The following is a 13,729-nucleotide window of genomic DNA, read 5'->3' on the forward strand; positions in this document are numbered from 1 at the left end:
CACGAGCCATTCGGGCTGTGATCCAGTGTTGAACAGCAAACACTACCAGCCCCTTCAGAGAAAGGCAGAGCTGGCCAGAGTAGCATAATAGCAATTCCTCCATCAGGGAGATCCCTAATGCCTTAAAAACATGGCAAATCCTAATTCATAAGGTTTCATCCATTTTCCAAATGATTTCTAGTTATTGCTGGAAACTATTTCAAATAAATGAATGTACAGAAGGGGCTTATGAAGCCAAATATTTCCATGGTCAGCCTTCTTTAGTTACAACCCTCATATCACAGACCAGCAACAATAAATTCTTTACAGTCCCTTTCCCTTCTTTTTTGGTAACAGCAATTGCATCAGCTGAAAAACACTTGTCTTACCAACACATTCTCCATCCTTAAGTTCATAACCTGGCTGACAGCTCAGCTCCTGGAGACATTTGAATGATCCCATCGTGTTGACGCAGTGCTCTCTCCGCTGGCAGGTGTGCTTATCTGTTACGCATTCATTAATGTCTACAAGAAATAGTTAAATAATTCAGTGCCTCATATTTATCAAGTGATCTGCCTCTTCCTGCTCTTTTGGAAGGAATCAAAAGCTGAAGTGAAACCATTTTTTTTCCAAAGCTAGTCAATATAGACTTTGCTACAGTGTTCCGATGACAGACGTTTTATTCCAGGATCTTTTGTTAAGAGTCACTCAAGAGACACAAATCACAGGGAGATCTCCTTCTCCTCCCCTCTTCCCAAACATGCGGTGGATGGTGCAGGACCTGAGGACAAGGGACAGACAGAACTGACTAAAGGCAGAGTGGGCAGAGGACTGATAATCAGCTGGTTTACTGGATAGAAACCTCCTGGACAACTGAAGAAGAAAGTGATTAATGCTTATTGCTCATTAACAGCTGAGGCTATGTATCAGCCCTGCTGCTTCATGCCAGGTAGGCAGGAGCTGCTGTATGGAGCTGCTGCAAGAGCTAGGTGCTGAGGCTGCCTGCCGCGCTGCAGGAGTCGTGCAGCGTACTCATTTTGTAAGCAGTGAGTCGTCAGAGCTGGATACAGAAGCAAATATGGAGAGAGGAATCCTGAAGGCTCAATCAAGTTTGCAAATTTGTACTGAAATCTTGAAAGAGATCTGATTGCAGCAGGTGGAGTAGCAGAGAAGTTCTTTTAAAAAAAGTCACGTAAATATCAGATTGGGGAACGTAGGGCACAATTTGGAAAGGAATACACACCACCTTTAAAATGATACATTTTGACAGGCTTGGATGGAATAATCTCAAATTCAGATTTTGCTCATTTTAATAATGAACACTAGAAATAGCACGATGAGCAAATACTTACAAGCAACAAAATGGGGTAGAGACTGGGAGGAGAAACTTTCTTGCCATTCTCCACAAAAATCTTACACGTTCACAGTTCTATATAAAGATGAGAAGTATTTCTAGAGCTAACAAAAGCCAAATGTGACCAGAAATATTAGCAATCATCCAGCTTCTCTGCACAATGAAGCTCTTTTCATACTACACAATAAAGCAAGTATTGTTTAAATAAGGTTTTCACTTTGGCTGTAGAACCTCATTCCCAGATAAGTATAACATCAGATAAATTACTTCCCCTGGTGGAGCAAGAAAACAGAAAAAGCCACTTTAAAAGCCTGTTGTCTTAGACAATGCGTCAGCTTGCTTTCTACCAGATGAAGAGGGGCACCAAGAAATTTCCCTTCCTTCTGTCAGCTACCTGGTGACACGCACTGAGCTTTTCGAGACCAGTATGTCAGCTTGGTGCCACGTCACTATGCATTTATTCGCATTTTGTTTTTGTTTGGCATTGCTATTCTTCACATGCTGTGTACTTGCTTTCCAAAGCCAGCTGATCAACCCACAGCAAGGTCGCTGCTGCCAGCTGGGTATCTTCCTGCCTGTCCTACATGATGCTTGAGGACTTCTACTGAGTGGCAGGTACTTACCTACCCCAAAGCTTTTACACGGTTCTGTCCTCCTAATGCTTGCAGCTTCCCAGTTTCTATACATTAGTCTGAGGTGTAAGCAGCAATAGTCTCACTTGGCGAAAAAAAGCACACCCAAACCAAAAAACTCCCCAACCCCTCACACGCTGGGAGAAGAATATGAGCCGCTGTGGTAGACCTCTCCCACCTAACTGGACTTAGGTCTGAAATAAATTTGAGATTTTTCATTCTAATTTTAGAGAAAAACGGCTATGGATAGCCACTTAACAGCTTCCAAACCAGGGTAAGGCTTCCTACTAGCTACACAACAGATTTGAGATTATCCTTTCTTGCAAACCACAAAAAGCCTTCTCCTATAGACAATCTGTCAGCACTACACTGCATCCTATGAACTTAAGTCAAGTCAGCATGGTGTCAAAAGAGCCACCAGGAGGAAAGTGTCTTTGTCTGAAATATTACACAGTAGTATTCCAGGAAGTACTCCACCTGGTTAGCAGGCGTAAACAGGTAAAAAGACGGTTAAGATTTCACAAGAGAAAAAAAGATCTCATATAATTTTGTGTTTTATCCATACTATTTGATTCAGTTTTCAAGTTTCTGAGTACTTGAGAAAATAAGTAGAACTGGTCAGAACACATTTGAGCAAACTGTAACAATGGAAACGGGAAGATTACATGCAGAATTTTTGATTTCAATGAAAGTTTTGTGCACAAGCGATACACTGACAATCTCTAAGCATAATGACTGCGATCTGGGCTGAGATGCAAGGCTTAAACTATGAGCTGTGCAGTGTGCAAGGCTCTGCTCTGTCCTATCCAGTGTCGGGGCACAAATCTCCTTCTCTGGCATCAGGCCAGCTGCCAGTCCACCAAAGTTCTCTTTTCATGTTATTAAATAGACATGCCCTCGTTTGTTCATTTTTCTGAGCAAATTCCCAAGTGGTCATGCCACGAAATGAGATCCCAGAAGACGTGCAGCATCCTTCTCCTGAGTTCCCACCTGTCTGTGTTATCGCTCTCACTATCAACGCCTACACCACCAACCAGCATCCCTTAGCGTAAGAGTGAGGGTAGGAAAAGGCACCTTTGGGAATATGGTCCCAGCTTGTGCCGGGGCAGCACAGGAGTCACTGTGCTAGCTCTGTTCAGCCCAGGCTGTACCTGATATCATTTTGGCACAAGGCAGAGGGGAGTGAGGACTGAATCAATTTTTATTAAACAGGACATTATCTCTCTCCTTTTGTCCTTCCTTTCCTTTCCCATAAAATCCAGAGTGCCCATAACCAGTCTCTCTTCAGTACTGGAAACCCACTCAACAAGTCAGGAAGATGCTTGACAGACGCCTGGGAAAAATATGAGTTATGTTTTCAGTTTGAAACAAAGTTAATTCCCAGCATTGGACCAGCTGTAGTCTTCATCCAACACAATTAAGACTGTGAGGTAGAGCATGATTATATTTATCAAAAAAAAAAGGGGGGGGAATAAGAGAAAAAATAATTCAGTAATATACTAAAAACAGGTCACACAGTTAATTTTTGAGAACTCTACCAAGGTCTATGTGTGTGGCAATGACATTCCTCACTTTATGTCAGTAAAAACCAGAATGAAATGTAATCATGTAATATCTCTTTTTTTTTCCCTGGAATTGCTGTTGAAAACAGCAACATATACATGGTCCCCTGAGCACATCTGTTGCATCGAAGAAGCTGACATTTTTGCAAAGGAATATCAACATTTACCTACTGTTATTCTTTTCAACATGTTTTTTGACATTAAAAATTAATTTTTTTGCACATTCTGTAAAAATGGGAAATGCAGACTCTTTTTGTCCTGCATCTGCAGTTTCTCACGGCTTTTTTTCTCTTCAAATTACTCCAGCTCCATTTGTTATATGGAATACATCTGTTTTATTTAGACCCGCTGTTATTTCGCAACCACCCATCCTGTGCTCGCGCACAGTCCCTAAGGTTCAGCAATCAGTGACCACTTACTGCTCACTCAGGCAGGAGGGAAAATTGAGATGGGAGAAGCAAAGAAAGTAGCAAAGTAGACTCTCATCAGCGTGCATGCGGGTGGTGGTAACGACTTTGCCTGAAAGTCACCAGGAAAAGCAATCCACGTTAAAAACATCCAACCTGGCTCTTATCTCTGGAGAACATAGAGCTTTCAAGCCTAAAGACATTTTAATATCTATTCCCAAGGTTACACAAAGCTGGGGTGTGCAAGCTATTTAAATAGCTGGTGACTCCTCATTGTGCATGGTTGGCTTCCAGGAATTCTGGATAGCTGCTTCGAATGCACCTGGAATTCTAATCTTCCACAGTTTGACTAAAGGAAATTCAACAGATACAAGGTTTTATCAGCTGTTTTGTGCTGTGTAAAGATTGTTCCTTTTGTCCCTAAAATACGCAAAGAGTGACATCATTAAATCAACAAGAATTTGCAAACAAATTACCAAAGCTTTGCTCAAGGTGTTTGAGATAGCTCAGGACAGACACAAAAGCAGTGATATACCTTAGGTGAATACGGCTGCAACGAGGCAGTTCAACAAAACAGACACCACAGTGTGCTTGTGGCTTTTCCCCCTGACTAGAGAAGCAGGAAAAATGTTAAATACAGCAAACGTCCTCCAGGCACCACACACAGCAAAGCTTTACGTGAGTAGGAAGCACACAGGGTTATCTATCCAAAAAGAGAGAGAAACTTCAAAGTTTTCTGGATTATTTACAAGGAAACCTGTAAAAACCTGACTTGCATTAGAGAAACACAGATGTTTGTTATTTAGTGAGGGAGAAGAGGACCTTTTAGCTTTACAAATGAGAGTTCTATCTTTCACTTTATTAGTGATGCCTGAGGTTTATCTACATCAGTCACAATAAAACCCTGTTCTAATGTCATGGGGGAGAGGACAGGAGAGGAAGAAAGTGAATCAAAGGAAGCACTTGGCATCTTCCATAGCACCTTCTGCCAAAGTTGCTGACAAACACGCATTGATTCCGTTTCACAACGCTCCTGGGAGATGTAGAGAAGGACAGATACATGCCTGCTGCATAGTCTCTGACAACATCTGTGGATTAAATGACAAGATCTTCAGAAGCAGAAAGCAAGGTGAGGCAGTTCCTTCAGCTGCTTGCTTACCAGACCTTCTACTCAGAAGCGTGGTCCATGCAGCAGGCTCTGTGAAAGCCGTGAAACACACCACACAGACTGTGGCGACCTACAAACACCACCTTCCATCTCACATTCTGATATCTTCTCTGTAAAGGCATCCTTCCTTCCTGTAGTGTTCTCTCAGGCATTTAATTTACAGTAAATAATCTCACTAGTTTTCCATGCTTACCAGTATCTCTGATTTCAAAATTAATATTTATTTTTTTAAATGCAGTTTTGAGACTTTTTTTTCTGGGAAAACCCAGAAGACAGTAAATCACATCTCTGCTCTAAACTATGATACTGTGTAAACTTTCCTGCTCATGCCCTCGTGCCATCTGATATTCATTAATCAGATGAATCACAGAGCGTTAAAAGATAGGAACAAAACCAAAGCTGTGATGGTCAGAAAAACAACGTTACAAATGTAGGGAGAAGGACAGGGGTGGAAGAAGGCAAACGTATTCCCACGTGACATTCCAGTCCCAGGCACCACTACGTTTATCGATGGCTGGAGGCCTCCAGGTGCTCCGCTTTTTCAGGCGTTACCACACGCTGCTGAGGCTCAGGTGCCTCCTGAAGCAGCCTCTAGAAAAGTTCCCCAAACAGAAACTGTGTCATAAGCTCAGGCCTTGGCTTTTTGAAGCAGATTAAATCCTCATAAATTCACTTGTAAAAATAGATTGTAAAACCAGATTTGTTTCTTACGTGAACTTAAATAGCAGGGATGATACAGCAGAATTATGGTGCACGTTTGACTTTTGCACAAAGAAATTTGTGCCAGAATCAACAAAGGACTAATCTGAATTTTAAAATTCCATCACTTTGGAATGGATCTGTTCCATTGCCTGTACTTACGCAGATTTCTTGAGCTGTATTTATGAAGTTTTGCTGTTTCATGTTGTCTGGGGGATTTGGTAGTATTGACGCTATCCAGAGAGATCAACTGCTATGTTTTCTTAGTCCAGTTGAATAGTCAGCAGTACTGCTGTGGTCATCATACCTATGAACTTTTATGACTTTTGAGCAGTTATATGTATCCTGAGAGCCTATTGCTAGGGAAAAAGCCAAATAGCATATTACTCACGATGTTAAGTGGCTGAGCAAATGGTGCACATGTGTTTTTACTAACTCGTATTGAAATGTCATATGCAAAGATGGCCAGAGAGCCTTCTAGCACAAATGGTTTAAATGCATTCGCAGAGCATGAAGAATTATGATGCTGTGGTGAATGGCTTATACCTATCATCTTACCAACACATTTTCTATGACTGTTGAGTATAAAGCCCTCTGCAAAGATCACTCTGTGGCTGACACAGTAGAATGATCCCAATGTGTTCACACATAATTGTCCTCTGGAACAAGCGGGAGCACCTGTGAGGCACTCATCCGAATCTGTATCAACATGTTGCAACCAAAAGGGAAAACCAGAATTCTATTAGAACAATTTCTGAAATGAAACAACACTTCTTTCACGCTGGAGATGTCTAAATGAAGTGTGTGGGAGCTACCACATCAGCACCATGCTATAATATATATAGTGATACACTGGAAATGGGGCTGGAATAAACTCTCAGAGATCATCTAGCCCTTGCTCGCACCCGTACACTTCTGTCATTCCAGAAAGAGCCATTCTTAAAACCAGGCACTAACACAGACGCAACGCACACTCTTTGCAGGAAGCCTGTTCCAGTGCACCACTATCCCTGCTGTCAAATACTTACTTTAATACAGATTATAAATGTTCCTTGCCAGAATTTAAACTCACTACTTCCACTGACATTTCTGAATTTTTTCTCCTCCTGTAGGAAAACGATTGCCTTGAAATGCCCCTTTTGATTCTGACATTAATTAATCAGATTAGTTCCACCACACTTGAGTAAGCGATGCACAGTGAATATTTTATCTGGTGATAATAAATTCCCATTTACTTCATAGACTATCTGGAATTTCATGAAAATGATTTGTTATTCAATAAGATCTGAGATTGAGAGGGACGTGGATCACTTGTGAGCAATTCTGAGCATCAGAAGCTTCCACTGGCATTTCACTGCTGGCCGTTATTGCTCCCATACTTAGAGATTTATAACTCAGGTATGCCACGGGGCACTGCTCCTGAAGCCTAAATCTTTCCTGGGCAAACATATCTTTTGACAATACCCAAACAAGTCCGTTTAGAATTTATATAATGTGGACGCTCACGATGTAGCTTTGGAATTCGCTGTTCATCATTGTGCAGGTCTGAGCTTCTGCGCCAAATGACACACACGGAGCTGGACCAGCTCACAATGGCAGTGAAGCCTCACTGAATTCAGGTTTTCAAGGCAAGCAGAAATGAAAACAAACAAACAGGTGAGAGGGCAGAGCTGTAGCTCTGAGGGGGTTCCTCAGGACACCAAACGTGCCCACATCCTGCTAGCTGCTCCTGTTCTCAGGAAGAAAAGCTGCATGTCCATAGCTGTGTCGATAGACCCTGGGGAGGAACAGTAGTGGGAAGAAAAATTGAGAGGGCTGAAAAAAAATCCTGGAACTTCAGAGGAAAAGAGCACAAATCCAGGCTTGCCTTCACCTGAAGTCCCCAGGTAAGAGGCACACTAGGATAGACATGCTTCAGGAGTTCTCGGTGGAGCAGATGTGGCACTCCTCCTGACAAATGGTCTCTGTACTGCCACTTGCCATTCATAATACCGAAAATAAGGAACCCTTAGAGAAACACCTAGGGGTATGAGACCAATGAGATCTATATAAAAGTGTTTTAACCCTCCTCTGTGGTGAATCTGAACCACTTACCTTCACAAGAAATCCCATCAGCCATGATAGTATATCCAGACAAACAAGAGCATACGACATTGCCTTCCACAACGCTGCAGATGTGCTTGCAGGGGCCATTATCTACACAAAGCAAAATTGCAAAATACATTAGCATTCACAACACAGAGCAGCTGGAGTTACAAACCCCCAGGTCATGCAAATGTAATCCCAGCTTAGGCAATGGGGAATGCAGTTTGTAAACAATCTGTCCAGGTAGCACTAACCACTAATTACAACCCTCCTATTACGCAGAAACACATCTGTGCCACTCTTACCTGTACTGTTCACACTGTGGTGCACAGCTGCACCGGTTACCTTCAACTAAACAGCAGGTGTGTAATAGCCCTAAAATCAGAGTATAGCCTCCTCAGGTTTCCCCTGACAATTCCTCAGCCGTATGCCAGAGGTAACAAATTAAGGATGTGCATTGAAATCAGATTGGTGAAGGGATATGCAGAATTTTATTTTGGCTCTTTAAACATTCCTCACTCGTCTGCATCTGCAGTTTACACCTCCAACATACCTTTACACTTATCCTGCTCTTCTTCTAAGGACATGATGAGAAGAGGCTGAGAAGGAGAGGCTGCTGGAGGGACGGTGACTTCTGCTTCTAGCCTTGTCACCTGTCCTCTGTCAGGATCTGTAAGGCAAGGGAGGCAGAGAAAGATCAGTGACAACACCACCTCCACCAGGCACCGTGGCAAGGGTCCTGGTCCCATTCATCGTGCTCCATCATGGTTTGTAGGAGGAAAAATTTTCGTGACCTGGACAACTGTCTATGCATGGAGGTGAACAGTCAGTTCTGGAAGCTGCCATGTGTTTGGTATGAAATATATACAGATCAGGGAGCCTGGCTGGAAGCAGCTTCTGCAGAGTACAATATTGCAACACCTAATGAATCAAACAGAAAGTGTTAATTTTATTTTTTAAAATGCTGCTATATTGTCAAGACAGTGGCTGTCTTTCATGCGATACATGATGAAAAAAAAGCTGAACTCAAAACAAGTCTTTAAACTTACTCTGTACATCCTATTTCAACATAGACGAAAAGCAGACGCTCACCTTTACAAGCGCAGGATACTCTGCAATGACTTTTACACAGCCAAGTAGAAAACATGACAGCTGCTATCTGTCATTAAGATTTTCAACAAACAGTAATGTTAAAGTATCAGAATAGTTTAAAAAAAAGCCCAAACCTCTGTTATGTCAATAAGAGTAATCCAGTTTATCAATATCACCAAAATGGAAGCCTAAATCCATACGGCTAAATTCTTCCTCAAGAGGGATGTGTCCTGTTCCCATTGATGTGAGTTCAAGCATCACCTGGAGCAAAGTGTGAGCCACCAAACAGTGACAATATTACATGACTAAGTGTAACTGCAATATAGGTTTGGGCTATGGGAAGAGTGATTTCACTAAAAAAAAAAAAAAAATTCAACAATCACAGCCACACAATGGGCTATAACACAGAGGCATATAAAAGTCACGTGCTTGTGGCATATCCTGGATGATTTCCCCAGAAAGAGAGCAGAGAAGCAAGACAAAGCTTTTGAAGCTTCATCAATGCACACTTTCTCCTTGCCTCCCAGAGCCTCTGCAAGAACTTCTTCCAAAGCTCGTGAAAAAGTGTGACGTTTTAAAAAACAAAAGTTAAATATAAAAACATTCATGGTCCAGGCAAAGAGCAGGAAATGTCCTGGGACAAGTACAAATACAAAAGCATTATATCTAATCACAGGAGTAAAAATTACCAACAGGTTGAGATCTAAAACTGTCTGGGTGGGTCTCTGTGCACAGACCACGACAGAGATGTGCACATACACAGAGGTAAAATGAGAAATAAAAGGCCACTGTGCCACGTTGCCAGGCAGAGCACATATGGTTGAGTCAAGCAGAGTGCGTGAGGTGCCCTGACCTGCCACCTCCCTCGCCCAGACTTTCCTTTCAGCTGAGACTCCACAGTGACGGTAGCAGCCCCTCACTCTTCCCATGTGTCTCAGATGTCTCACTCGCAGTCCCCTACCCTCATCACAATCCTCCACCTCAGCTGAGCTCTGGAAATCCCTCTACACCTCTTGGCACAGCCATAGGCACTGCAGTCTCTCAGACCTGCCCAGATACAAGATGTATTAACCCAAATCTGTGCTTCAGCAGAGTTAGGAATGGGAGAAGCAAAGCAAACCAAAACAAAAACACACATATGCTCCAGGTGAGCGATCAAGCCAAATTTTGCAGTGCTGAAATAAGAACCCTTTTCTTTACCTCTTTTGGATTAGGCTCCTTCCCCAGAATTTTAATAGAAACAACAGAGCAGACAGCTGCCGCAGAACCACTGTCAAACACATTATTGATGTAAGCGCTGTAACATCACGTTGAGAAGAATGACATAATGAATGCTCATTGTTTGGCTTGGGGAGAAAGTATTTGAAGCCTAAGGAATTTTGTCATTGGATGGCAACACTCATTTTGCTTGTTAAATAACTGAGAGCACTTGTAACTCATATAAGGTTTCAACTTCTTGGGTTATCTGATTTGAAACCTTGCCATTGCAGAACTCCAGACATCAAAACAATTACAACACAATAGACTTTCTTTTCAAGACTTCCACCACACTAGATATATTTAGATTTTGTGTCACTGAAATATGTTAACGATTTTAGATAAAAATCAAAGTTCAGGAAGTAATGCTGTCTGTCTGAACTGAGTAGAGTTTATCTAAAAGAAAAAAGTGAAATACAAAATTACTCCAAGAAGAAAAGGTATTTTATTAACAATCTTTACTAATCCTCTTCTGAAAAATGAAAACAGGCTTGATTTGAACGTGTTAAATACCACCCTGATCTCATGGCACCAATCCACAAAAATGAGCCATATTTAAGTTTCCTAAAGGGTTGTTTTCCTTTACATTACAACCTGTCCAATTTCCATGGAAAATATCCATGCATCAGTACCTATAAACACTACAGAGAAACTAAAGCAAAGCTTGGTAGATCAATGCAGGCGGGACAAAGACACCATCATTCCTGGTGTTCCCTGTCCATTTTCTCACCTGGAGAGCAGCTGGTCCCATCATCTTGCAAAGTGAATTCTGGAAAACACGAACACTTGTAGGACCCCACGGTGTTTATACACAAATGCTGACAGAGTTCCCCACCGTAGATAAGACATTCGTCCAGGTCATCTCCAGGCAGGCTATTTGAGAGTTCAGCTTCATTACTGATGGACAAAGCTTCATTGTGATCTTCTGTCTCTGAAACTACAACAGAACAACACTTTCAGGGTCTCTAACAGGTTTTTTTGGGATTAGGGCAGTACTGTATGGAGTGTTTGGTCACATAAACTCCAGATACAGTCACATCTACCCAAAACGGTTACTCCACAGGCAAGAGAAAATGAACCCACTCTGAAGACACGGCCATCGCACTGAAGAGCCACTACCTCCTTCCACAGGGCTGGAGGGAGAGATGTTCTACAGGAGCCACTAAGGAAATGGGTGACCTGGGAGGTCACAAGCTCACCTTTCACACTGACTACTAACGCCACTTCTATTGTTATTTGAACTAAGGCATCACATCAAAGCCCCATCTGAAATTGGCCCCACTGAAGAGCCACACTGAATTGCTAATTTCAGAAGTTACCCAGTTAGTTTGGAAACTCTTTTCAACACTACTACTAATTTATTAGCTACTTCTGCAGCTAGCGTTACAAATATTCTGGGACCCACTTAACAGTGACATGGCTATCCTACCTGCTGCTTTTATACACTGGCAAAAGCACTGTCCTCTCCATTTCCTGAACAAGTTCGACAAGACTTTCTGCCATTCTAAAATGAATTGTTCAGTGAGTTTCTCAGTCAGCTTTTCCTTAAACACATCCATGCAAACTTCCTCACTCAGTCAGGTCTCAAATAGGATGAAGTAAGCCCTTACATTTGTTGGCGAGAGAAAACACACACCGAGTTCATGAGAAGAGAACGGACAAAAATTGAACCCCAGCATGTGCAGGAGGTTACCGTGCAACTCTCACAGGGCAGGTGGCTACAGAGCGATGCAGGAAGGAACGTGACCTTGGACAGAGGGAGGAAGCATAGCTGTCGAGGCTCCAGATTTGTCATGCTCCTTTTGTCACGCCTCTTACCTGCCAGGATTTGACTCAGCTCTTCAGCATCACTATGTTCATATGTTGAAAGAGTGAAACCAAACTTGCAGCACTCTGGGGGTTCTCCAGCGTGTGCCGTGAGAAAGCTGCTGTGCCATGGAGCAGTACAGTAAGGCATCTACTCCCAGCATGTTTCATTGGTATCATAATCCATGGGACTACTTTGTCTGGAGAAAACTATGGTTTGTTTTATGCAGAATCTTTCAGGAGTGCTTCTGCTAAAAGACAATGACCAGCTTCAACTTTGCTTCTTAGCAAGGGCTAGTAGAAGGTCTCTGTTCTATGTGACTCAGGGGGAAAAACACCAAACAAAAACCCAAAGTACTGAAGAAGGTATGCTTTGAGGCTCAGAAACACCCACATATTGTTTGTTTGTTTGTTTGTTTGTAGGAAAAGGCAGTCTATTCTTGATCCGAGAGGGAAGGCAAGTGTGCTCCTGTAGTGTTATTCCTTCCAACACCTCCCTGTACAACCATGTGAGCCACAGATCTTATCTGCAATGTCTTTAAATCATAAACGGACACTTACCCTTCTCAGGTGTCACTGTTAAAGCCTTTTTATTTCCGGATGGATGAAGTGATCTCCCCCTTCACAGCAGGACAGCATCACATGACTGCAGGGGTAGCCCAGGTTTATGTTGGACTCGCAGGTCTTCCCCTCACTCCTTAATCGCAGGCCCAGGTTACAGCAATCGCAGCATTGCTGCAAAAGGAGGAGACTGTCAGCGACAGGGATTGAGTACAGTCTGCTTACGGGATGAGCCCACACACCTGGAACCGATCTGCACTTTCTGTAACAGTGCAACATCTGGAGAAGGACTTCAGGTTTAGACAGTGCAAACATCAAAGCTTTACTTCTGCTTGTTTTTGCCATCCCTGCACAAACGGGTCAGCTGCAACCAGGCTGAACCTCTCAGTGTGACAATGACTTCAGCAGCTTCGCATGTAAGCAAGCAGCGGCGCTGCAGATCACCTCTTTCCAGCTCCTGCACACAGCCGTTGTTTTGTACATCGTATACTGCAAACAAAATACTACAGATCTGTACCTCTTCACATTAGACCTCCGAAATGGTTAGCTGTTGAAGCAATGTGAAAGGAATTGTCAATATCTTCATGGACATAAGGATCAGCAGCAGCTGCTCTCTGTCAGAGCGCCAGTAAAGACTCTCCACTGTGCATCACTGCCTTGCAAACCCACCGTGACCTTTCATTACCCAACTGTCCTGGACAGCATCCCGCTCAGGTATATTTTATGAGCCACCTGCCTTCCTTGTCTTTCCTGAGTACATCTACGCAGCAGCTTCACTGACAGGCTGATGCAAGGGGCACCCCTGGACCGTAGTCTCTCTCGCGGTCTCCTCTGCTGGGGGTGGCAGACAACAACCGTGTTGTGCTTTACTCAGTCCCATACAAATACAGCGCACAGCCAGGCCGCAAAAACACATCAGATAAATGATATCAAATTCCAAAAGCCCACACTGGGCATGCACAGGGGATACCTCACCAAGCAGGGCAGTTGTCTCTGCTACAGAGCCATGCAGGGCCACATGTGAATTGAAGATGCCTGTCTGGATTTAAGTGTAAGCGTCCTGACATCCCTAATAGATATATATTTAGATGCTTTCTCTGGCTGAATATTGATAAAATATTCAGAGT

The 13,729-nt window shown here is 42.9% G+C and overlaps 1 protein-coding gene across 1 annotated transcript in view; it reads right to left on the reverse strand.

Annotated features, from left to right (window-relative positions):
- Positions 1-368: 368 nt before the first annotated feature.
- Positions 369-13,729, reverse strand: part of FBLN2 (fibulin 2) — a gene marked incomplete at its 3' end in the record, with an annotated part of 66,061 nt that continues 52,700 nt past the window's right edge. The window contains 6 exon segments of the mRNA XM_010075035.1: positions 369-503; positions 7,896-7,997; positions 8,440-8,556; positions 10,966-11,172; positions 12,603-12,626; positions 12,629-12,776. Coding sequence (XP_010073337.1) covers positions 369-503; positions 7,896-7,997; positions 8,440-8,556; positions 10,966-11,172; positions 12,603-12,626; positions 12,629-12,776 — 733 coding nt within the window.

The sequence above is a fragment of the Pterocles gutturalis genome, unplaced genomic scaffold (assembly GCF_000699245.1).
Source record: "Pterocles gutturalis isolate BGI_N339 unplaced genomic scaffold, ASM69924v1 scaffold3752, whole genome shotgun sequence".
Lineage (NCBI taxonomy): Eukaryota > Metazoa > Chordata > Aves > Pterocliformes > Pteroclidae > Pterocles > Pterocles gutturalis.